The 22,405-nt window shown below is 55.0% G+C and overlaps 8 protein-coding genes across 8 annotated transcripts; 4 read left to right on the forward strand and 4 right to left on the reverse strand.

Moving 5' to 3' along the window:
- The first annotated feature begins 2,195 nt into the window (after positions 1 to 2,195).
- IWZ02DRAFT_98650 (FAD binding monooxygenase) lies at positions 2,196 to 3,894 on the forward strand. Its single transcript, XM_066771499.1, has 3 exons — positions 2,196 to 3,153; positions 3,291 to 3,386; positions 3,508 to 3,894. The coding sequence occupies exons 1-3, from the start codon at positions 2,304 to 2,306 to the stop codon at positions 3,858 to 3,860; spliced, it is 1,299 nt and encodes a 432-aa protein (XP_066618798.1). The 5' UTR covers positions 2,196 to 2,303; the 3' UTR covers positions 3,861 to 3,894.
- Positions 3,895 to 5,601: 1,707 nt separating this feature from the next.
- IWZ02DRAFT_98687 (uncharacterized protein) lies at positions 5,602 to 8,681 on the reverse strand. Its single transcript, XM_066771500.1, has 2 exons — positions 7,528 to 8,681; positions 5,602 to 7,481 (listed from the first exon to the last, which is right to left on the reverse strand). Exons 1-2 carry the CDS (start codon positions 8,455 to 8,457, stop codon positions 5,805 to 5,807), a joined length of 2,607 nt encoding a protein of 868 aa, XP_066618799.1. The 5' UTR covers positions 8,458 to 8,681; the 3' UTR covers positions 5,602 to 5,804.
- Positions 8,682 to 9,208: 527 nt separating this feature from the next.
- On the reverse strand, positions 9,209 to 10,512 carry IWZ02DRAFT_472005 (aspartic peptidase domain-containing protein; the record flags this gene model as incomplete). Its single annotated transcript, XM_066768924.1, has 2 exons — positions 9,209 to 9,918; positions 9,999 to 10,512. 2 exons carry the CDS (start codon positions 10,510 to 10,512, stop codon positions 9,209 to 9,211), a joined length of 1,224 nt encoding a protein of 407 aa, XP_066618800.1.
- Positions 10,513 to 10,540: 28 nt separating this feature from the next.
- Positions 10,541 to 11,946, forward strand: IWZ02DRAFT_462757 (Alpha/Beta hydrolase protein). Its single transcript, XM_066768297.1, has one exon. It carries the CDS (start codon positions 10,856 to 10,858, stop codon positions 11,741 to 11,743), a length of 888 nt encoding a protein of 295 aa, XP_066618801.1. The 5' UTR covers positions 10,541 to 10,855; the 3' UTR covers positions 11,744 to 11,946.
- A 35-nt stretch (positions 11,947 to 11,981) lies between these two features.
- Positions 11,982 to 13,729, reverse strand: IWZ02DRAFT_462760 (cytochrome P450). The gene is made up of 3 exons (XM_066768298.1): positions 13,380 to 13,729; positions 12,735 to 13,313; positions 11,982 to 12,672 (listed from the first exon to the last, which is right to left on the reverse strand). Exons 1-3 carry the CDS (start codon positions 13,710 to 13,712, stop codon positions 12,133 to 12,135), a joined length of 1,452 nt encoding a protein of 483 aa, XP_066618802.1. The 5' UTR covers positions 13,713 to 13,729; the 3' UTR covers positions 11,982 to 12,132.
- A 172-nt stretch (positions 13,730 to 13,901) lies between these two features.
- On the forward strand, positions 13,902 to 15,474 carry IWZ02DRAFT_436827 (major facilitator superfamily domain-containing protein; the record flags this gene model as incomplete). Its single annotated transcript, XM_066766572.1, has 6 exons — positions 13,902 to 14,067; positions 14,119 to 14,216; positions 14,266 to 14,450; positions 14,520 to 14,990; positions 15,039 to 15,266; positions 15,318 to 15,474. The coding sequence occupies 6 exons, from the start codon at positions 13,902 to 13,904 to the stop codon at positions 15,472 to 15,474; spliced, it is 1,305 nt and encodes a 434-aa protein (XP_066618803.1).
- Positions 15,475 to 15,882: 408 nt separating this feature from the next.
- IWZ02DRAFT_98779 (uncharacterized protein) lies at positions 15,883 to 18,001 on the forward strand. Its single transcript, XM_066771501.1, has 5 exons — positions 15,883 to 16,182; positions 16,268 to 16,384; positions 16,468 to 17,142; positions 17,208 to 17,660; positions 17,716 to 18,001. Exons 1-5 carry the CDS (start codon positions 15,992 to 15,994, stop codon positions 17,891 to 17,893), a joined length of 1,614 nt encoding a protein of 537 aa, XP_066618804.1. The 5' UTR covers positions 15,883 to 15,991; the 3' UTR covers positions 17,894 to 18,001.
- A 546-nt stretch (positions 18,002 to 18,547) lies between these two features.
- IWZ02DRAFT_509584 (uncharacterized protein) lies at positions 18,548 to 19,426 on the reverse strand (the record flags this gene model as incomplete). The annotated part of the gene is made up of 3 exons (XM_066770478.1): positions 18,548 to 18,970; positions 19,014 to 19,257; positions 19,383 to 19,426. The coding sequence occupies 3 exons, from the start codon at positions 19,424 to 19,426 to the stop codon at positions 18,548 to 18,550; spliced, it is 711 nt and encodes a 236-aa protein (XP_066618805.1).
- Between the last annotated feature and the right edge of the window lie 2,979 nt (positions 19,427 to 22,405).

Consider the following 22,405-nt stretch of genomic DNA (forward strand, 5'->3'; position numbering starts at 1 on the left):
AGAAGCTCCTGCCCTCTTACTCCATCGCCCAGCCCCTTCCCACTCTTTCGTTATCGAACACTCCAGTCCACAGGTAGATTGCGCAGGAACTTTCAAGAGAGCCATCGAGCCATACACCCACCCCTCCTACCTCCCCCATCCATCTCCTCTCCTCCTTTCTCCAACATGTCGCACAACCTTCTCTCCTCAATTGCAGTCAATCAGCCAACCAGCCAGCCAATCACTTTGGCACAAAGCAATACACTTACATACAAACACACCACCACAACCTACCGCTTCGCTCCGCTCACTCGAACAATCCACTCGATGTTTTAGACTCAATGGCTCTGTCGAGATGGTGCGCGGTACGGTAAGTTAGTGGAGAGATGGAGGTAGAGAACGGGGCAGGAAAGGAGGGAGAGTTTTGAGGGTAGGTGATTGGTTCGGCGTTTGCAGAATCGATGCTCTGAAGTGGGTGGTCATTTCTGTCAAAGGCGATGGATGTTGTGGAGTATGGGAAGGGGCCGGGAGCCGGACGAGACACAAGTCCGATAGACAGGAACAAGTCGAATTCAGATTCGGATCTCGAATGCATCGATGGGATGGGCTTGATTCAGGGGAGCAAGTGCCAATCTAATGATTCCTTTCTTGTAATAAATATCAATCCACCCAGTACTGGGGTTCAAAATCTACCTCTATGACATGGCTAAGTATTCCACGTGTAACGCGATGTATTTGGTAGTTCTAGTGGTTCACCTAAGTAAGTACCTCCACTCCTATAATCTGGTAAAGTAACTTGTTCTTACGTTTTACTATTTAGTACTTTAATAAGCGTATGGTTAGGATTTTTAAAAGTTAAGATAAGAAAGAAAGAAAAAGATGTAAAGAGATGGCTTACCTTATGGCACTTGTAGTAAATAAATGGTTAGAAATAGTAAAAAACACCAGATACCTTGCCCGTTCTGGCATTTAAGTCGGGAGGAGGTGGATCTTGAATCCACCGGGTGGATTGATGTTTGTTTTGTGGGAAGGAGGTGGATTCGCATTCTATCCCTTGATTCATTTGATTGACTTTTGCATCGCAATCAATCGTCACAACACCATGAGACAATATAGACAGGCAGACAATTAAACAGACAAACGAATAATTCCGTGTAGCCACGCCGGAAAAAACACGAAAACCAGAGAAACGAGGAAGTGTTTCCCCGGCCACGCGAGGCAGTCTGTACCTCACGAATCCCATAACCGGCACTGAATCGCCTCCTCGCTTTGTTGCCTTCTTGCCGGTAGACAGACAGGCAGGCAGACAGGCAGCAAACATCAAACAACAGTTTTCAAACCAGTAATCCAGCCAGAGGGCAACGGACAAACGCTGCCGCTCGCTCGCCAGCCAGCCACAGTCGTATCACCGCACCGTACGCAACGCATCGAACGACGCAAACTCAAACGCGCGGACAAATGAACAAAGTTTGTGTACTGTACTGTACAGAGTAGTGAGGAAGCAAGGGTTGAGTGTTTGAGTTTGGCTTTGGGTCCAGCCCGCAGCGCCGCGCAGTGACTTGGCTTAGGTGGCGTGTTTACTTAGTTGCGCAAGTCAACGCATGGTGGGACTGTGGCGGAAGGTTAATGCTAATTGGGATAAGGTGAGGGAGGACGGGCAGGGTAGGGTAGGATGGATAAAAAGAGCGAGTGGTTTACATTGTGATGGAGGAGTGGGATGGGATGGGGAACGGGGCAGCATGTCTGTCTGTCAGTCTGTCAGTCAGTCGGTTAATGCATGTGTTGACAAACATGAAAGCGAGCAAGCAAGCAAGCATACGGTCCGCTCGACCAATACACCACACAACAACAACAACAACAACAACAACAACAACAACAACGGCGGCGATAGTCAGACTAAACAGAGCAGAGCAGCCCTTCGCGCTGTTTCGATCACTGGGAAGAGTCTAGATGACGTGCCAGCAGCTCTTTGGAGTGTGGGAATCACGTTACCAGGCGGCGCGCGGCGGGGCAGCTCCGCGCTCCGCTCCGACGCGGACGCAGCGCCGCGACGCGGAGGAAGAGGCCGACGGCGTCGAGCTACACGACGACGAGAGGACGTTGGATGAGGCGCTGACCATGCTACCTTATGAGAGGCAGGGCGGCTGCTACTGTGATGGCGATGGTGCAATCCCTACTTACGCTCACACCTCTCTATTGACGAGACGCTGCACCCTTTTGATACCGCTTTGTTGTCTTTCTCCTCTTGATTGATTTGTTTGTTTGGTGCGATATCGCGCGCGAAAAACCTCGTTTGTCCACGATTCGATCCCGGATTGCCCGCCATGAGTTCGACGCAGGAGAAGCAGCAGCAGACGCCCGACACGCAGGTGCTGATTGTGGGCGGCGGGCTGGGCGGACTGATGCTGGCCGCAATATGCCGACGGATCAACATCTCGTGCAAAGTACTGGAGCGCACGCCAGAGCTGACGCCGGCGGGCGCGGGCATCTCGCTGGCGCCCAACGCGCTGCGCGTGCTGGACCAGATGGGTTTGTACGGCGCGATCCAGCAGCACGGACAGAAGCTGCGCAGCATCAAGATCCACCACAACACGACCTTCTGGCGCGAGCTCGACTTCGACGTGGAGCCCTGGTTCAAGTATCCCGTCTACTCGATTGAGCGCCACTTGTTCCACCACATGCTGTATGAAGCGGCGGGCGGCGACGAGACCGTCGTGCTGGGAGCCAAGGTGGTCGATGTTCTGGACAAGAAGGGCGACGCGGTTGTGAGGGCGCAGTTGGATGATGGGCGCGAGTTCACGGGCGAGCTGCTCGTAGCTGCCGACGGCATTCGATCCGTCGTCCGCCGCATCCTGGCCCGCAACAGTGGCATGGAAAATGCTGCCAACACGATCCGCTTCACCGGGCGGGTTCACATGTCGGGCTACACGCAGCCGCTGGAGCACCTTAGCCAGTCCGACCTGGGCGTGGGCAACTGGCTCTTCTTTGACGATGCGATCCTCACCACCTGGCCGTGCATCGAGAACCGTCAGTGGTACATTGGTGTCAAGGTTGTTGATCCTTCGTCCGTCAAGAGCGACCGCTCCGTGTGGGAGAATACGACGCTCGACACAATCAACGACGTCTACGGCAAGAAGTTCCACCCGTTTGCGGAGCATGGTCGTTTCGAAGAAAGTAAGTTGGGTCCATCGTGAGCTTCGCCGTCGGCTGAGTTGTCGCCGGAACGGCGACCATTCGGCAAGCAATCGGTACAACCGAGAGCAGGAATCGCTTTTACTGAAACCGAGCTTTGACGCTAACGAGATGCATAGTCGTCAACAAGTCGGAGCGTTTCGTGGCAAGCAATGTCTTCTCGGAACTGTCTTTTCCCACAATGTCGAGTGGACGCGTCGCGCTGCTTGGAGATGGTCAGTACCAAATTGCTCCCCACCTTTACCTCTGAACACCAGACCACCACCTTCCCCCCCCCTGCTCTTACCCCGCAGACCCTTTCAGCCACCGACAAAACGAAACTGATCCTTGCTGTAGCCGCCCACTCGATGACCTCGTTCTTCGGGCAAGGAGCCTGTCAAGCCATCGAAGACGCCACGATCCTCGCCAACATGCTCCACCGCCACTTCCAATCGTCGTCGCCGTCGGCCAAAAATATACCCGAAGTGCTGAAGAGGTACGCTCGGGAGCGCGAGGACCGAGCCAAAGCCGTTGCCGACTTTTCGGCCAGCTACGCCAAGTTACACACGGCGAATCTGCCGATGGGATGCGGCCCGTTCATCCGGAAGCTGATCTATGGTTATTTCCCTGCTTGGGTCTGGAAGTGGTATCTGAAGTGGCTTTACGGCTACCAGCCTTCCGTTGACGCGCTGGACAAGAAGAGGCAGTAGGATAGCAACGTCAGGTGCGAGATGACCAGAGCAGTATACGGAGAAAGAGATGACTGTCGGGAGAAGCATTATGCGTGCATGTCGTATGAGCGAAGCGGGTGAATCATGGCTGGACGAAGATATCGTTTCGGTAGGCGCAGGTAATTTTGGACAATGCAAAACCAGTTTGATTTCCAGAAAACGATTTGAAAATGGCAGTAGAGTGAGACTGTACGCCACACGGCGTTTCGTCTGTTGTGTTGGTATTGGCTGGCCAGAGCTCGCCCGCGGAAGCGAATCATGGCGGCAGTGGCGGCACGACTCGCCGTGCTACTCGAACGTCAATCTATGGGGGTTGATCATTGCGCCAAGTGTCTCATTGCCCTGGCTAGTCTACTCCCATCACTCAGATTCGACATTTCGACTTGAGCCCCGTTGCTCGTACCTCACATACAATCTTCTCGGTCGTGTGGTGCCATCGCACTCAACGGTCGATAGCTGGCCGAAGGCAAAGCGCAACGCGGTGCGATCCTCGGCCCTTGCGCTGTCCTCTAGGCGTCCGTCCATCAGTCCGGGACGCGCTTGCGGGGCGGAGGAGAGCAAGCATTCAACGGGATATCCGGTACGTTCGTTTTCGCCACGCAAACACGTGAGAGATTGTATCGCGTAGAGACGACGCGGCGGCTCCAATTACCCGCTTGGTCGACCTCATGATGAGCGCAGAGTCGGCATCCGCCGCCATCAGGCCTCGACCCAACAAAGCTTCATGGGCAGAGCACCTGTGAAACAAGCTTTGAAGATTCACACCTTGGACAGGTGGCGAGGTGTGCGCGAGAGCCGCGACTGCTATTCGCCAAGCAGGTCCAATAGCCAAGCAAACGGTCCAGCCCGGCCAGGGCGGCCGCAATGGAGTCCAAGGGTCAGAGGCGGACGACTCGAGTCGCAGTGGGAGAGAGAGTCAAGGAGTGGTCGAGGGACGAATAAGCGCGGCGGCGGGTACATATAAACTTTCGGGCCTGATGCGCCCGCAGGGGTCCAGCGCTCCGGGCCGATATTCTCCCTGCAGTCCGCCAGCCACATGCGTCTTTGTGCTGCGCGGCTGGGGCCTGCCGCTGCTCCTGCCGCTGGACCTCACCTCATCTCATCCTCTCTGAGCTGTCGTCGCTGGACCCGAACCCGGACCCGGACCCGGACTCGGACCCGGACTCGGACCCGGACTCGGACCCGGACTCGGACCCGGACTCGGACCCGGACTCGGACCCGGACCTCTGGCTGCCTTGATGGCCCTCGTTCGTTGCCCGTCTTCCTACTGCCCGTGCCCGTGGTGGCCCCAATCCTTACCGGCGGCCGGCCTGTCGGGAACGGGGCTATGATTGTCCGTTCTCGCCTGTTTCTGCCAGGCCGGGACATGGACTACTTCTTTGCCTGCTGCTACTGGCCTGCCTGGAGTTCCCGCCCCTTTCCGGATCCCGGTTCAATGTCGCTCCGGCCGCACTACCCTGGGACATGACTCTGTATCTTCGCACCTGCATGGCTCTGGCAAGGCATTGGCTCGCGACGCTTCTTCGGCGCTCGTGATTGGAAAGTGACCTTGGTGGTGAGGTGTTGACGCTGAAGCTGTCGAAATGATCATGTTCTGCATTGCGATGACGCAGGGTGAGTTCCACTGCACCTCTGATGCATGCAAGTCGCCGTCTCCTGCAGCATCGCCTGCAGTTTGCAGCTCGCAACTCCAACGTGCTTCACCGTGGCATGTGGGAGCTTGATGTCTGTCAGATGTTCATTTTTTGGCTATTTACAATCTAGGAAATCAACAACCGAGGGTATTTACCAAGGAAGCAAAGACAATCTCTCCGCCGCAGAAGCAACCATTCGTAACATGAAACATGACAAAGGAGACAAGAAGATTCCCGCTCCAAAGAGAGGCAGTCGTAACGAGGTCGAGGAACAAATGAAAGCGAGAAATTAATCTCCAAAGAAGAGGTCATCGTAACGAGGCCATCGGCGTTTCTGGAAGTCCCAAGCCGTGTTTCCGGGTCCAGTCGCCGTGGCTCCAAAATAATCATTCGGCGGGCTGGTTACAGAGGCGCTGCTGAGGCTAGCGGAGCAGAGGCTGACAGGCGTCGTCTGTGGCTCGCTCGCCAAAAGTGTGGCGGCGAAATCAGCCTCCGATGTGCCCAGGTACAGCGAAGGAACGTCAAAGTCCTTGGTACCGGCGGCCGGGTCGAAAAATCCAAACGACGACCCTGACGCGGGGTTCGAGTTAGGTGTCAGCGAGGGCGTCGTCATGCCAGCACTGGTCGCAATGACTGGCTGCGACGCCGCGTTGCAGTAAGTCTGCGAGAGGCAAAAGTCGCCATTGCCATTGAGGGCGACAGGCTCGGGCCCGTCGACTGGCGTAGACCGCCTCTTGCGCAGCGGAAAGTGCGACATATTCGGCATCATCGGCGCATCTTCCAAGCCCTGCAGCAGCGGAGAGCCGCACCCGCTGGCAATGTACCCCATGCTGTCCCAGGAGTCGGCCAGGAACTCGGCCATCTTGCGCTTGGGAGATCTGGACAGGCCCTGAACGGGCGAGCGTTTCCTGGAACGGATGATGGGCGTCGTCGACGACTCCTCGCTACTGCTCGAGTCATCGGATCCGTTCGGGGTGATTACTGGAGTTGGTACCCATTCCCCGCCTGTCTGGCCCGGCTGTTGCTGCTCGATCTCAACCCTGTCCCGCTTGCTGCACCCGCAAAAGAAGGCTCGCGAAGCTTTAAGGCGCTTCATCACGGGCCGGAGGGACTTGGCCGGAGCCTCAACCTTGTCCTGAGCGAACCTCTTCACCTGAGTAGCTACCCGGTAGAGCCCTTCAGCATGGGAAGTGATCGTCTTGGTCACGTGGAATGAGCCGCTCTGCGCGGAGCAAGAGAAGAACTCAAAGCCACGGCTGCAAGCATCGACAGCTTGCAAGTGGAGCCCGGCCAGACAAGAGTGGTAGCCGGCCTTGGACCCGGCAAAGTCGATCTGGTTCGACTTTTCCATCAGGGAGAGGAGGGCGTCAGCAAAGGACAGGAAATCCCGCAACATTTGATGGATTTCAACTGGATCTGATATCTCCGGCGAAGAGTCTTCCTTTGCGTTTCGCGGGAAGACAAAGTGAATGAGGAGAATGTAAAACGACGTCAGGACAACCGCCGAGGTGACGTGGTTGGATGACTGTTCCTGGAAGAGCGCGATGCAGTCGGAAAAGACGCGCCGAGCAGTGTTGCACACCTCTGCCGCTTCTTGGTTCTGGCTGAATCTCAAAAGGCGCCTGAATTGGTGGAGGGACCTCTCTTGCCAATTGGCTGAGATGGCCACGCCGTTGAGGTTTTCTGCAGTCTGCGGCCAAGAGGCGTAAGCGTGGGCCACGGCCGAAGCAATGTGGCTCAACGACCAGATTTGGCGGACCATGCGTCGCTGAGACGGGAGTGTCGAGAGGTTTTCTGAAGCAATATCGAGTTTGATCGAAACCGAGGCAGAACCCTCTGTTGGGAGGAAGCTGGGTGGCAAGAAAGAGTGCAAAAGAGGAAGAAAAGGACGGTCATCCTGCATGAAGGACCAGAGGCTGAGGGCAAACGTTGTCCACCAAGCATAAGCCAAGAGCTCTGCTTCAATCTGGAAGTTGTCAGCAAAAGTGGCTAGAGAAAGGAAGTCGACTTACATCTGCCACTGAGATGCCGTTGATTCTGCTGTGGGTATCCGGGGCGCTGTCCTTGACCGTTGCCATCATTCGACCGGCATACCGCACATAGCATGCGGCCCTGCGCAAGGAGCCTCGGCACAGTTCGTGCCATGCAAGAATGAGGAGTAACTGGACCGTGGAAAGATCGATTGTCGAAGACGGACGAGATCGAAGCTGGTGAGCGGCCCACGCAAGCAGCTGTCTGCCACATTCCCTTGCATTCTCGTCTTCCTGAGCAAGCTCGGCATCGCCGAGAATGACTGCCAGCAGAGCCTCGTCGATTGGCTTGGTCTTGGGACCGCGAAGAAGAAGTGTCTTGGAGACAATGACGGTGAGCGGGTGCATGGAGAACCAAATGTCAATCATCTGAGAACTTCGGCGCCCGCTTCCAACTTCGTACCGGGCAAGCGGAGGATCGATCGGAGGCTGGTCGAACATTGCCTCGGTCGTGTCTTCAGCAATCCCGCGGCGGCAGAGAGAGCCGCCGCCATTGATAATGTGTTGGCAACCGAGCCGCCCCAGCTTTACCGCCGCCAGGCCGACAAAGTCGTGGACCAAAACAGGCAAGACATCGTGATAGTCGAGCTGTTCGCGGGTGGCGCGCGGTGATGGTGAGAGTCCAGCTGCCGATGGCGGAGGATACGACGCGGCGAAGTCTGCTTCGAGGTCGGCGGCGACGGTCGTGGTACTCAAGGGAGTGCTGCTGCTGGTCAAGGGCGAGGGAGTCGAGTTATTTGGGTCGGCCGGCTCAGCCCTTGGTTTTGGGACCTCAAAGTCGTAGACACAGTCAATGTCTCGTTCGCGGCACGCATCACAGATCCCATGGCCAGAGCAACGGATCTTTCGGGCGCGACAAAATCGGCAGCTCCTCCGCAGTGACTGTTTGGCTGTGGACGTGGTGGTTGTCATGGTGAGCTTGGTTCTCTACAGACTTAGCCGCGCCTGTCGGTAGCCCGTGGTCCCCCAACATAACCTTATATCTCTTGTCTGGTAACTGCCCATGCATATGGCAGGGGATCGCGCCGAAGTGCTGGTGGTGGCTGACCACGTTCTCCCTTGACTCGCGGTTTGGAGCGACACGCGGACAAGCCATAGCCCTGTCGCGGCGGGACTATCGAACCGGGGTACTTTGGATCGACAGGACACGCTCCCTACACCGGGAATCTCCACCGGTCCTCCAGAAGAACCGCCTGCGTGGAGGGCTTGCTCAATAGAGACTCAAGCAGTGATCGTTTTTTTGCCTCTGCTCGACGCAGGTGCCGAACCACGGGCCACCGTCTCGCAGGAAACTGGCTCCCCACAACTACTCGTACCGAGACATTTTAAAGTGCCTCAATAATAATATCCAACCGCGAGTATGGCTATAATGAGCGTGCAAACAATTCGAGCCGTTGTTTCGCTGCTCCGTGCGCACAGCTGTGCGGTGTGCCAGGACTCATTCGAAACCATGTATGCTGCTTTACGAGCTACAACTATGAACCCACAGTACCTGACAGGCGTCGACAGACAGATCCCCCACACATTACTCGGCGTAATAATTGCTAGATACACAACAGAGTCACCATGACAGGTGATCGGAATCAGAAAATCAAGTAATGCGGCCTCCCCGCCCTCCATCTGCTCGTCCCTTATCCTGCTCCCATGACGGCGCGCCCTGGGTCTACCAGGCAAGATCGGCAATGCCCACCTGGAGCTTCTCAAAGTCAAACAGGACGTACTTGTCTTTGGCAAACGTCTCGCCAAAGTTGCCGGCCACCATGTCGCCGTAGCCGAGGGTGCGAACGTTGAGCACGCAGGTGCCGTCTCCAAAGTCCTCGACGTAATTGGCCGGCAAGATTTCCCAAATCTTGTCATGGCCGGCAAACGTGTAGTAGAGCGTGGGGAAGGCGTCGACTTGGCCGCACTCGACCTCGTAAAAGGACTGCTTGCCGTTGTTTGGCGGCTCGGCCATGGTGATTGGCTTGCCGCTCGTCAGTTCGACCAGGCGCGTGTAGGCGTCCACGGATAGTGGAGCTCCGCGGCCGTAGCTGGCGTGGTCGAAGATGGCGCCAGAGCCAACGGTCGTGTTGAGTGCCTGCGTCTCGTTGCCAATGCTCAGCGACGTAAGCGTGAGCGCCCAGTAGTTGATGACTGGCGGCGTGTAGATGAAGTCGACGTTGTTGACCTCGGGGAAGACAATGTTGTCGTACCACAGGATCTCGTCCTTGACCAGCGCCGGGTTGTATCCGCCCAAGGTCTGCAGGCCGTCGGCGCCGCCGCAAGTCTCCTTGAGCGTGTCGACTGAGCCGTTGTAGCAGTAGTGAAAGGCGATAACCGGAGCCGACCAGGTGCCCGCCTGCCAGCCTTGGAAGAATGGCGACTGGTACGAGGCTAATCATGAGTGGCATCACGTGTAAGTTTGTGCCTCTGTGTGATCTGCGAGTAGATTGGGGGCCATATGCACAACTTACCATTGTCATTGGCAAAAACAGGCGAGAGGCCAAAGACGCCGCCGAAGGGGTAGTAATCTTCGCCCTGGTCAAACTGAAAGTCGGCGGCCTGGATGACGGTGCGCTGCCCGTAAGGTCCAATGGCAAGGATGTCAGAGGCATAGTCGACGGTCAGGTCCAGGTCGAAGAAGAAGTGGTTCGGGTTCCATGTCCTGCTCGGGAACAGAACGCTCTCGTCCTTGAATGTCGACGATTCCGCCGTGCGGAAGTACGTCTGCTTGTCGTTCAGGCAGGCGTTGGTGTTGTCGGTGCCGTGACAAGTCTCTGTGAGGAGGTACTGGCTGATCCATGTCCAGTCGACAAAGACGGTCACGTTCTGCGGCGGCGTGCCAACTGTGATCGAGTCCTTTGCCAGGAAGCCAAATGAGTTCCATGTCAGTGGCAAGTCCCAAGACCTCGTCTGCGTTGGCGCAGCCGCCACATGACCCAAACCGCCTAGTGCGAGAAGGGCTTGGAGGAGGCTGAATGAGTTCATGGTGGAACGATATTGCGAGTCTTGTCTGGAGTTGCAGCCATCATCGCGTTCCAATTCCAGCTAATTATCAACCCCATTCAAAACTGTGGAAGTTGAGGGGCCTCCGGGTGTGTCCGCTCGCAAGCGGAGCAGACGGAGCCGCGGGCGGAGCCGCATTGGCGTGCTCTGTACCGCGACTCAGCTCACCAACCCCTGCCATACATGAAATCATTTTTTTCCCCCCCTCTACTGCTCTGGATATCAAAACTACCGCGCATACGGCACCCTGGAGAGCCGCAAACTTTGCGACTCAAAAGAATAACTCTATTCTTCACCTCCCTACCTCTCAAGTCAGCCGCATACAATGGAGACCATTGAGCTTCTGCAGGGCAGGACCGACTCTAAACTTACGCCTCTCTTCCTGGTTCACGCGGTTTCCGGGCTTGCTCTTCCATACTTTGCCCTCGGTCCTCTGGATTCCAGCGACCAAGCGCGCCCAGTCTACGGCATCACGTCGCCGACGTACAGCGATCTCCGCTACCAGCTTCCATCGTCTCTTGACAAGCTCGCCGCAGAGTATGTCAGTCGAATCCGCCGCGAGGTCCAACCAACAGGGCCATATCTGCTGGGGGGCTGGTCGATGGGCGGCATGATCGCCGTCAAGATGGCTCAGATCCTCGAGACCATGGGACAAACGGTGCAACGCATCATCATGGTCGACTCTGGAAACCCAGACACAATGAGCCAGCTGCGAAAATCGCCCGAGCTCGAAGCGCGCGCCAACGGCTTGTTCGAGACAATCGCTAGGCGTATGCCAGGCTTCAACGCCGACTACGACAGTTCTTCTTGTGCGTGCTCCGTCTGTTCGTCCTGCGCCTCTTCCTCCATCTCGCAAGACGGATCTGAAGACACGCTCGACGACGAGATTGACTTGCTGGACCGGGACCTGATTTTTTGCCGCATGCGGCAGCACATCAAAAACGGTCTCGAAATCATCGCACAGGCCGGCCACGAAGGCTTCCTGCGGAGCAAACTGTCGACTGGGGTGGTTCTCGTACGATGCACAACGTTTCAAGGACCGTACCGGCGTGCCCAACTGTCCAAGCACAAAGGAACCATGGGCTGGGAGGCAAGCGACTTTGGCGGCGGATTCCAAGTCATCGACTTTAGCGGGGATCACGACGGTGCTTTTGACCGCCACAACGTTGGTGAGCTGACGGATATCCTTAGGCGTGTGGTTTCTTCACTTTGAGGCTGGACTGGGGTTGGCATGTAGGCGGGCAGCATGATTCGGCGGGGGGGTTTTTTTCCCCGTTGCCGTTGGAGCCTGGTGTTTGTGTGTTGATTCATGTTTGGGCATCTCTTTAGTTCACGAAGCAAATGGGCGGCGTTGATGTTTCCGATGGAAGGACTTTGGTAGAATGGTATGAAGTGCAAAGAAGAAGTTTTTCCCAAGACGGCTGCCAAGTTGTGATTGTGCTGTCGGTGCCCATGACTCTGAAAGATTGCCATCCCTGCCGTCGGCTGTTTTTAATCGGAGACGTCGAGCACGAGCTTCGGTGCACAAAGCGATTGGAGTTGACTGACAAAACAACCTCTATTACTTATCATAACTGGGCCACGAAACTACCTTTTGCTTGCTCAAGCAGCCGGCTTGCGAGAGACGCGCACTGCAACGTCGCCCTTCAACCACGGACTGCCAATCTTGGCGAAATCAAGGTCAAACTTTTCGGGGCGCCCGGGCTTTCCCCAGTCGAACGTGCACTCCTTGACCAAAAACCCAACCACCTCGCGAGTGACATAGCCCGCCATCTTCTCTCCAGGACACCTGTGCGAGCCCTGCCCAAAGCCCAAGAACACTGATGGGTCGGCTGCCTTGGGTGCAATCAGCTGGGCCTTGCCATCGATCCACCGCTCGGGGAGCCACTCGTACGGCCGCGCAAAGTTGTCGGGGTCGTGATGCGTAACGTATGGCGAGATTGAGACGATGGAGCCCGCCGGCACGACGACGTCTGACTCTGGGAGAGTGACGGGATCGTGCGACAGCCGCAGCATGTTGACGCCAGAGTAGTGACGACCCGTCTCCTTGAGGCACGCCACAAGGAGCGGCGACGTGTGGACGTTGTCGACCGTGCTCAGCTCGTGGCGCAATTTTTCGAGGATATCAGGGTTCCGAAGGAGCTTCAGGGGATCGATCATCAGTTCCCGCTTGCCGGCCGATCTTTGCTCGAAAAGAGACTTACCTCCGTGATGGTCCAGGAGATGCTTGCAACGGTCGAGGTGTGGGCAGCGAACATGAGGAGAGTATGGTGTGCCGGGAAATACTCCTTGAGCGTCAGAGCCACCTTGTCCCGCAGCGTGTGCGAAATGTAATCTTCGGCGTCGGCCCACTTCTCCGGATTCTGTTCGCGCTCCCTCAGTCGCTGCCGGAAGATTTCCTGCATCTCGTCGCGCTTCTTCCACAACCGACGGGCCGCTGGGTGAGGAACCCAGTCTGGCAAGAGGAAGTGCAGAATGTTGCCAATATCCGCTTCGACGGCATGCAGGAGATGGTACAGGTCATCGACGTTCTTCTCGTAAAAGTCAGGCCCCATGAGGCAGCGAACGATGATTCTGTGGACGAGATAAGACACTGACTCGAACAGCTCGATATCTGTACCGGAGCGACCCCAGTCGTCGACAGACTTGGATGCTTCTTCGCGCGCCACACCAGCATAGTGGTTCAAGGCTTCGTTCTTGTTGATGCACCGGTTCAGTGAGCCGATGAGAGTGCGGAGATTTTCGAAATAGCCAGGCACAACGACTTTGTTCAAAAAGAGGCCCTAGAAACGATTAGAAGGAATTCAAGAGAAGGAGTCTCGAGAATTTCGGAATCTCCCGGTACTCACCATTCCACCGCCAAACGACCAAGTGTCTTCCTTGACGTGCGCGTAGAACTTGTTCAACTTGTTTCCCCGGAGCCACACATTGTCGCGGAAAAGCATGCGCACTGCGAAAATAGGACCGCACTGCGACTCGGACTGCTTGATGGCAGCAACCGGATTGTTTGCAAATGCAGCCGCGTCTCCAAGCAGCGGAGGACCACCGAGGCGCGGCCGCTTCAGCTTCTTGGACGCGCCAGCGCGGGCGACGGCTGCCAGAACCACCACCACCGTGCAAAAGAGAATGTAAACAGCCTTGGTCTCCATATTTGCTGTGCAAAGGCGTGGTTCTCGCAGCATGCGGGCTATAATAGAGGCGCGACTGGCCGCCGTGATTTGGTCGCGCCGCGTCTCCGTGCGCAGACGGGGACAGCGCGCGGGAGGACGGACCCGCAGCCAACCAGGCGATTGAGTTGAATATAGAGGCCAATTATCATGCGAGTGCCGTGCCATTCAGAGCTTGTTTGCATCGCCAAACTACGGTCAACCATGGCAGAGAAATTTGAGCTGTCCGAGTCTGATTACCCATCGTCCGAGGCCTTGCCCCCTTCATACGCGGCGGATGACGCGCATGGCGGCTCTGCGGAAAAACCCAATCGCACCCGGGCTGCAGTCGTGGTTGCGGGTGGATTCATTGCCTATTTTGTAACTTTTGGTAAAGCTTCCGATGAGCTGGAGACTGACGGATGCTAATGTTGTCTTTTAGGGTTGCTCAACACGTTTGGAACATTTGAAACCTTTTATCACGATGAGCTTCTTCATGGATACAATCCCAGCACAATCTCATGGATTGGGTCAATCCAGGTATGCGTAATCTCATGTTGTTGCTCCAATCGCATGCTGACGCTACCAGCTTTTCCTCTTGTTCATTGGCGGCATGTTTGCTGGGCCAGCCTTTGACGCTTTTGGAGCACGCGCACTCTTCATTCCAGGAGGCGCGATATACGTCTTCTCGCTGATGATGACCAGCCTGTGCAAAAAGTATTACCAGCTCATTCTTGCCCAAGGCATCCTCTACGGAATAGCAAATGCAATGTTGTGAGTCTATCTCAGCCCCAAATCAAACTCACAAGCGCAAACCTTCTGACACATGCAATAATCAACAAGGTTCTATCCGACCATTTCCACAATCCAGTCCTGGTTTAGCCACCACAGAGGCTTGGCCACGGGCATTGTGATCTCGGGCTCGTCCATTGGCGGCATCGTGTGGCCCATCATTATCCAGAAGCTTTTCAACACGATTGGATTTGCATGGGCCGTCCGCACCGTCGGTTTTATTTGCCTTGCGCTTCTTATTCCTGCCTCATGGTTTGTCGTTGAAAAGAAGTCCACTGGACCAAAACCTCCTCTGCCAAAGGATGCATTCAGTGCTCCATTCAAGGATGGCAATTACTTGATCACCACGGCTGCCTTTTTCTTCATCTTTTGGGGAATGTTCCTTCCCTTCTACTACCTCCCCACGTATGGCCTCAGTCACGGTATGAGCAAGGATGGAGCGAATTACCTGTTGGCATACCTCAACGCGGGTTCATTTTTCGGGCGTGTATTGTCTGGCTGGATGGCAGACAGGGTTGGACCGTAAGTGCCTTTGCATTCTTCTTAACCTCTGTTGCTAATGGACATCAGCTTCAATATTTCCATCCTTTGCTCAACAGTTGCTGGCATCCTTGCCTTGGGACTCTATGCCAACCAAGAAGACTACAGCCTTGCCGGGACGGTCACATTCTCCGTTCTGTTTGGACTCTTCTCTGGCGGTTTGATTTCTCTCCAAGCAACATGCGTCACGCGCATCACTCCTACACTCCATGTCATCGGCCTTCGAATCGGTCTGATGCTCTCCGTCTGCTCTCTTGGGTAAGTCCACACACGAACCTCTCGAGTCGATCACTGACCAACTTCCAAAAGTGCGCTCACTGGAGCCCCACTCGGTGGAGCACTCCTTTCTGACAGGAGTGACTGGGATGGCTTCCTAGGCTTCACTGCCGCATCTCTCCTTTTCGGAGCTCTTCTCACCGTCTGGGCCCGCTTCAAAGGCGACAAGAGATTGGTGGCAGCATTCTGATCTTTCTCATTAATCCCTCAAATCGCTAATGAACACGAAATTTCATGTTTTCCAACGGTTGCATGGAGGCGGTGGCTAGAGGTCGGTCTAAACAGAAATCAAATACGAACACGTCAATTTCTTTTGCCTTGGGGATTAGCGGCCGTCATTTCTTCAGACCCTCATGTTTCTGAGAGTCGTGATACCGGAGAAGAGACAAAAACCATTCTCCGGAGTGCATGAGAAGTGTCGTGTGTGAGCGCAATGGCAGATTCAGCAAATGCCGGCGACTACCGGCCTTGCGCTGCTCCGCCCGTCGACGGAGGCTCTGCGGGCCTCCGCGAAGTCATGGAGTCTCGTCAGGTGAGTCCCACACCGGGCAACCACATGACAAAGGGCTGATGTCGCGTCCAACGCAGACGGGCTCCATTTCAAATAGTCGAAAAATGAACATGTAGTCGAGGTAGATACACGCCGTCAACAATCACAATTCACTTCTTTGCCCCGTTCTGAAAACGAGTCTGATTCGCCGCAAGTCATGTTTCTCAAATCACTTGCTTGCGGCGCGCTCGTCGCCACGGCCGCCGCTGCGCCTGCCAGTGCCAGCACCAGCCACAGTAGCTTGGCGTCTTGCGTGAGCCAGGTGTTTGCGGCGTCGGACCCGAGCTTAAGAATCGTAACGCCGGAGAACTCGACCTACACCGACGCACGGTTGGGGGAGAAGATCCAGTCAGTAGCAGCTCCTTTTCCCAACCCCTGTATCCCAGACAGGAAAGTTGTTCCCAAAACTGACAGATGTTGAAATCTTTTGCAGATTCGAAGAATTCCCCGCGCTCATTGCCTATGCAAAGGATGTGTCGGAAATCGCTCCTTTGGTCGACTGCGCCGTCGAATATGGCGTGCCTCCTGTGGCGCGGTCTGGTGGACATCAGTGAGCACCCACACACACACCCACCGCGTTCCACTGGGCCTAGGCCCCTTACCCCTGTTCACGCGACTGACTCTGGCGCGCAGCTTTCTGGCTTACTCCTCGCTCAACGGTTCGCTGGTGATTGATCTCTCGCACGTGAACCACGTGAGCGTGTCTGCAGACAAGCAGACAGCCGTCGTGGGCGGCGGCATCCGTCTGGGCGCGCTGTACCTGGCGCTGGACGCGCACAACGTCACGTTTGTCGGGGGCATCTGTCCGACAGTCGGGCTCGGGGGCTTGCTATCCGCCGGCGGCTTCAACATGCAGATGCGCGCCCTGGGCCTCACCGCCGACTACATTGCGGCCGCCAAGGTGGTGCTGGCCAACGGCACGACGGTCGAGGCGTCGCCGTCCACGAACGCCGACTTGTTCTGGGCCATTCGTGGCGGCGGCGGAAGCACGTACGGTATCGTTGCCGAGGCTACCCTCAAGTTGGTCACGTTCCCGCGCTTTTCGGTCATGAGTCTCGAGTGGAGTGGTGGTGATGCGCAGACGCGGTTTGATATCGCCAAGCGCTTCCTCGAATGGGGTCCCGCGCTGCCCAAGGAAGTCACTTCGCAGATCAACGTGTACAAGGACACCATCTCCATTGTCGGTGTCGGCATCGGACTCAGCAAGGATGAACTGCAGGCGCTGGTGGACGAGTCAGGTCTGGGAGCATTGGGCAACGCCACGGTGGGAGTCTTTGGCGGATGCAGCACCGACAACATGCGAACATTGTAAGTTTCTCACAAGCAGAAAGAAAAAAGGGGGGAGGGGCAACAGGAAACTCACCACAGTCCAGCGGCTACACCTCCTTCGCCTGCGAAGCCGACGACAAAGTGGACAAGAAGATCCTAAACGTCGTCCAGGACCCCTTCTCGCAGTTCGACAACTATCCGCAATTCAGCTACGCCGAAGAGACCAAATCAGCGAGCGTCGCGCAGGCCGACCCCTGGTCGCGCTATCGCCGCCTGAGCAAGTCCTTCTTCGTGCTCGACTCGAAGCCGCTCACCGACGATGTGCTGGCGCGCGTGCTCGACTTGATCGGCCAGGCCGACGACGACAGCCAGATCTGGGGCGAGTGGCACGCGTGGAACCTGACGGCCGCGCCCGCCGGCGACAGCGCCTTCCCCTGGCGCGAGAGCGCTGTTGCGCACCTCGAGTTTCAGATTCATGGAAGCAATGATACGGCGCAGCAGCAGTCGTATGAGAAGCTGTTTGCCGACTTGGAGTCGGTGCTGAGGCCGGCGGTTGGGTGAGTCTTGCTATTGTTCCCGGTTCGATTGTGAAATGCTAATACTTTTGTGCAGTCCTGCCTCGTACTCTGGCTACATGGATGCCAGCATCTCGGTCGACCATCTTGAGGCTTACTACGGCGACAATGTCGAGCGTCTGGTGGGGATCAAGCAGGCGTATGATCCAGACAACGTCTTCAACAACCCCTATTCCATCCCTGTCGAGCTGCCGGCGAATGTGACTGCCTACTAGCGTGAGGGAAGGTCAGCTCTTTGTGTACTTTTACCTTGTAGATCTATGTTGTTTTATAGTATTGCAAGTACCCTTAATCGATCAAATAGTCTCGAAGTCTGAAGGTAGAGGCCTATGCTGCATCAAGCATTCCCAAAAGCAGACAGGGCAAGCAAGCACATGAAGGATCAGGTCACTTCCACGGGCTGACCGTCTCAATTCGCCACCGCGAAGCCATGCAACTGTCATTGGTTGAGTCAACCAAAGGAACGCTGGAGAAACGCTTACCGAAAAGGACGTCAATGTCAAAAGTACAGACCCGGGAATCAATTCACCTGGGAGCAATCTGGTACATCGTCAACATCTTGAAGATGATCGTCGCGATAGAACAATTCTTTCTTCATGATCTGTTTGTCTGTCTTCTGTCTGCCCGTCCCAGCGTTGGCCACAGCTGCAGTCATAACAAGCAAGCAACCAAGCGAGTGACTTCTTTCGTTACTTCTTCTCAACTTTTTGTTCTCATTTTCCGCCACTCACAATTTGATTTTCCATCGTCCTTTTTCATCAACACCTCACTTGCGCGGCCTCTCTGCAGTGACAAGAGAAAGCGACAAAGAAAAACCCGGAACGCATCACCTCGCGCTCCCTTGCCCGTGACGTCCCCACTGGTTCACTCTACTCCTCAGCATACGGCTTCCCCTTATGATCAGGCTTGCCCTTGTGCCCCTCGGGTTTGCCACCCTCAGGCTTCTTATGGTACTCATCGCCACGCGCTTCGACAGGTGCCTTGCCGCCGTCTGGCTTGCAGGTGGGCTTGGAACCCTTGGGTTCCGGCTTATTGGGATCGGGCTTGTCGCCGGTCGGCTTGAGGCCCTTTGATTCGGGCTTCTCGGACTTGCGGCCCGAGAACTCTTTGTGTACGTCATTGCGAGCCTCTGCGGGGGGATTGCCGCGGTGAGGTTTTTTGGTAGGCTTGGGGCCCTTTGGCTTTGGTTCCTTAGGCTCAGGCTTCTTGCCTCTTTCGGGCTTCTTGTGCTCGTCGTCACGAGTTTCGACGGGTGGCTTGCCGTGAGGTTCCGGCCCCTTGGGCTCCGGCTTCTGGTGTTCCTCAGGCTTCTTTCTTACGCTCGTTATCGCGCACCTCGACGGGAGGCTTGGGGCACTCGGGCTTGTAAGCGTCATGCGGCTTGGGGGCGCCATGCAGCTTCTTCTTGTGGTGATCATCTTCGTATTCATTGCGAGCCGCGATGGCGGCGGGCGGGTGGTGATGCTCCTGGGGCGCGTCGGGTTGCTTGTGTTGAGAGGAGTCTGGGTGGTGCTGCTGTTCGGCAACGTCGACGTCGCCGGGCTGTGTGGCCGCGGTGGGGAGGCCGGTCACGGCGACGCTGGGGTGGGAGAGAAAGTTTGAATAGGGGGTGGGTTAATTCCTGATTGTGAGAAAGGAGGGGAGGAGAAAGGAAGAAAGAGGGAGGTTGAGTGGTAGAAAAACTGGAGTTTTGGAGCTACTCACCTAGCAGACGCAAGCGTAAGAAGCAGTGTGTTCGAGAAACGCATTGCGGCGAGTGGCCATGTATCTGAGTGAGTGAGTGAAGGAAGCTGTCGAAGTGTTGAAGCTGGTGCTTTAAGTCTTACACTCCACTCCCCCTTCCATCCATCCACCCTTATTTATCCCACCTCTTCCGCGCTTCAGCACACTCACGGTGCAACATTCCATTTCCACCACCGCATCCATAATCCACTGGACCGCTCGCCTTCCTGCTCCCGCTTACCCAGCCAGCCCAGCAGCCACGCCATCCCCCTCTCCTCCACCACGGACCGTCCGTGCTTTCTGCGCCAACTCGAATAGAGTGAGTGAGTGAGTAAGTGATACTTCGTCGGCTGGACGGCGCAAGGCTAGGCACGAAATGACGAGGTCATCAATGGTTTTAGGTACTCTGAACACATCCGCCGTCCCAATCCGTGGTGGCAGCAGCAGCAGCAGCAGCATCAGCAGCAAGGCTAAGCGCAGAAAAACTTGCAGCCAGCCAGCCAGCCAGCCAGCTAGCCAGCCCGCTAGCCCTGCCCTGCCGTGTGAAGTCGCACACACATACAGCGCGCAAGAAGACAGAACCTTAGGTAAAGCTACGCTTTTGCGGCTCGAATCTGGGGATCGATGCGTATGTCTGTTTATCTGTGGGTGTGGATGTTGCTGGCTATGTGTATGCCGCAGTGCTCCCGCAGAAAGAAAAAAAGGGCTGACGCGTCAGTTCGGTCCAGTTGCTGACGACGTCCAGGGGCACTGTGCTACCACCTACCTACCGCGCCGTTGACGACGTGCATTTATGAATGGCCACACACATTCGACGCGCGACTTTATGTTTGTCATGACGATTTTGCACGCATGTCGGGCTGCTGTGGGCTGGTTGGTTATCCTTAGTGAGGGCCCCATGGGCGTGAGCGGGTTCCGGGAGCGTGTTGGGTTGGTTTTTTGTTTGGCTTGTATGTGTGTATGTGGAGAGGAGATGCGTCAGCGCAGGCTTGACTGCCAGCCAGCCATGCGGATGCACGGCGGTGCCTTGTGTGGAAATGGACGTCGTCTTGTTTGCGCCGACAACTCATGCTGTCTCCATGATACAGGCACCAAATTGGCCGTATGCTGAGCGATTTATTTGATTGTATGGTAGTTCCTGTGTACACAAGTCTTTGCGCTGTCCTCCACGCCTTCAATGCGTCATCAAGACAGAGAGATGAATAGACAGACAGCCTTACTTCCGTATTGTGGTGGCTCCCCAGATGATGCATGTGCCGTGCAACGGTGCTCGTGCATTCTTCCGCAACGGCGCGCTTGAATCACGCCTTGTCTTGTCTCGTCTTGCTCTTGCTCCCATCATCCCATGACCGTCGGCTTTGAGCTCATTATTTGTTTTCCTAACGCCAGCGGCAGCGGCAGTAGCAGGCGGTGTGCAAACCTCATATCGGACGCCTTGTTTTGTCCGACTCACTGTTCGTCGTCGTCGTGGCACATCGACCCGGTAGCAGTTATTGCGAGCCATTTTCCCAAGTTTCTCGAGCCCTCAGTGAGTTCTCAGTCCGCTCTTACAGTATCCCAGCCCCAAGAACTGATCAGGATCTCGATTGCTTCATACCACAGCCATCTCTCCACTTACCCGTCTGGCCGTCAAAAGTCCCCGCATGCAGTGCGAGAGTGCTTCGCAAGCCGCAAGGGCGGCGAGACAAAATCCACAATCTCCTAGTCCCAGTCGGACGAGCTGTCTGTATGGCTGCTGTTAGAGGCAAGGAGGCAAGCAGCAGCTTTGTCCACAACACAGCCTTCCAAATGAGCCAGCCACTTGGTCGATTGATTAATTGATTGATTGATTGATTGATTGATTGTTTTACGTCTCGCTGGAGCCGATTAGCTATCTAAGACGGAGCTATCTATAGGGGATGCCGCGTACGACTATGTTTATGTAGGGATACTTAGCTAAAGAGTCTTATATAATAAGGAAAGTATCTTAGTACTATATTAGTATAGGGGTAGTCTAGGTAGATAGTTCATCCGGATCTCTCTTTTAGTAAGGGGGGGTTAATTTCTAACCTACCTATTATTATCTAAGTAGACTAATAGTATATAGTAATAGAAAGGAAAGGAAGGGGGATAGGAAGAAGGTATATATAGAAGAGTAAATAGTAGGTAGGGTAGTAGGGGGTAGTAGATTATATATACACTCTATACTAGCATTCTAGTACTTTTCCTACTAGTACTATTTTTTAGTAGTATTATATAATACTTTTCCTTTATACCTATATAGGTATAAAAAGTAGGTAGGATTTCTAACTAGTAGTATATATCTTCTAGTAGACTAGCTTAGTTAGCTAATAACCTTTATAGAAAATATATAGAGGATTATAAGTTTAATCCTTAGCTATATTACTTACTATTTAGATAGATACTATTATGCCTACCTCTAGTTAACCTTAGGTTAACATTATTAAGAATGATAAAGGGCTATATACTACCCTAGCTATAGTATACTATATAGATGAATAATACTAGGCTCTTACCCTACTACTAAATAGTATGCCTATTATTATCTAATATAGTTAGGTCTATCCGGATTAGTTATATAGTACTTATCTAAGCTATATTAACGCCTTCTTAATATAAAGGGCTAGGGTCTTAGTAGAAGGAGGATGTTATGGAGATTACAGACGGAGGGGTCCTTTCCTATAGTGTCAGCGTTTGGAGGGGTTCTGGGGTGGTGCCTGCGGTAATTGCAAGTGGAGGGACCATGGAGCTCGTTGTTCGCTCCACCAGTAGGGCAGTCACTGGGATGCCACTTGGTCGATGACGACACGCACGCGGTATTTTCCCTCCCTCAATTCATCAATCCGTCTATCTGTACGCCTGTGCTCCATTTCTCACCTCCCTTTTCCCGCCTTTCCAGTGCCCCATCCTGCCGCACACGGCAGCAAAGCGGACTGGGTGCGGTCTATGAGTGTGACGAAGATGGTGATGGTGATGGTGCGGTGGCGTGGATGCCACGAAAGTAC

Source organism: Phyllosticta citriasiana, assembly GCF_038021145.1.
Source record: "Phyllosticta citriasiana strain CBS 120426 chromosome Unknown IWZ02scaffold_16, whole genome shotgun sequence".
Classification (NCBI taxonomy): Eukaryota; Fungi; Ascomycota; class Dothideomycetes; order Botryosphaeriales; family Phyllostictaceae; genus Phyllosticta; species Phyllosticta citriasiana.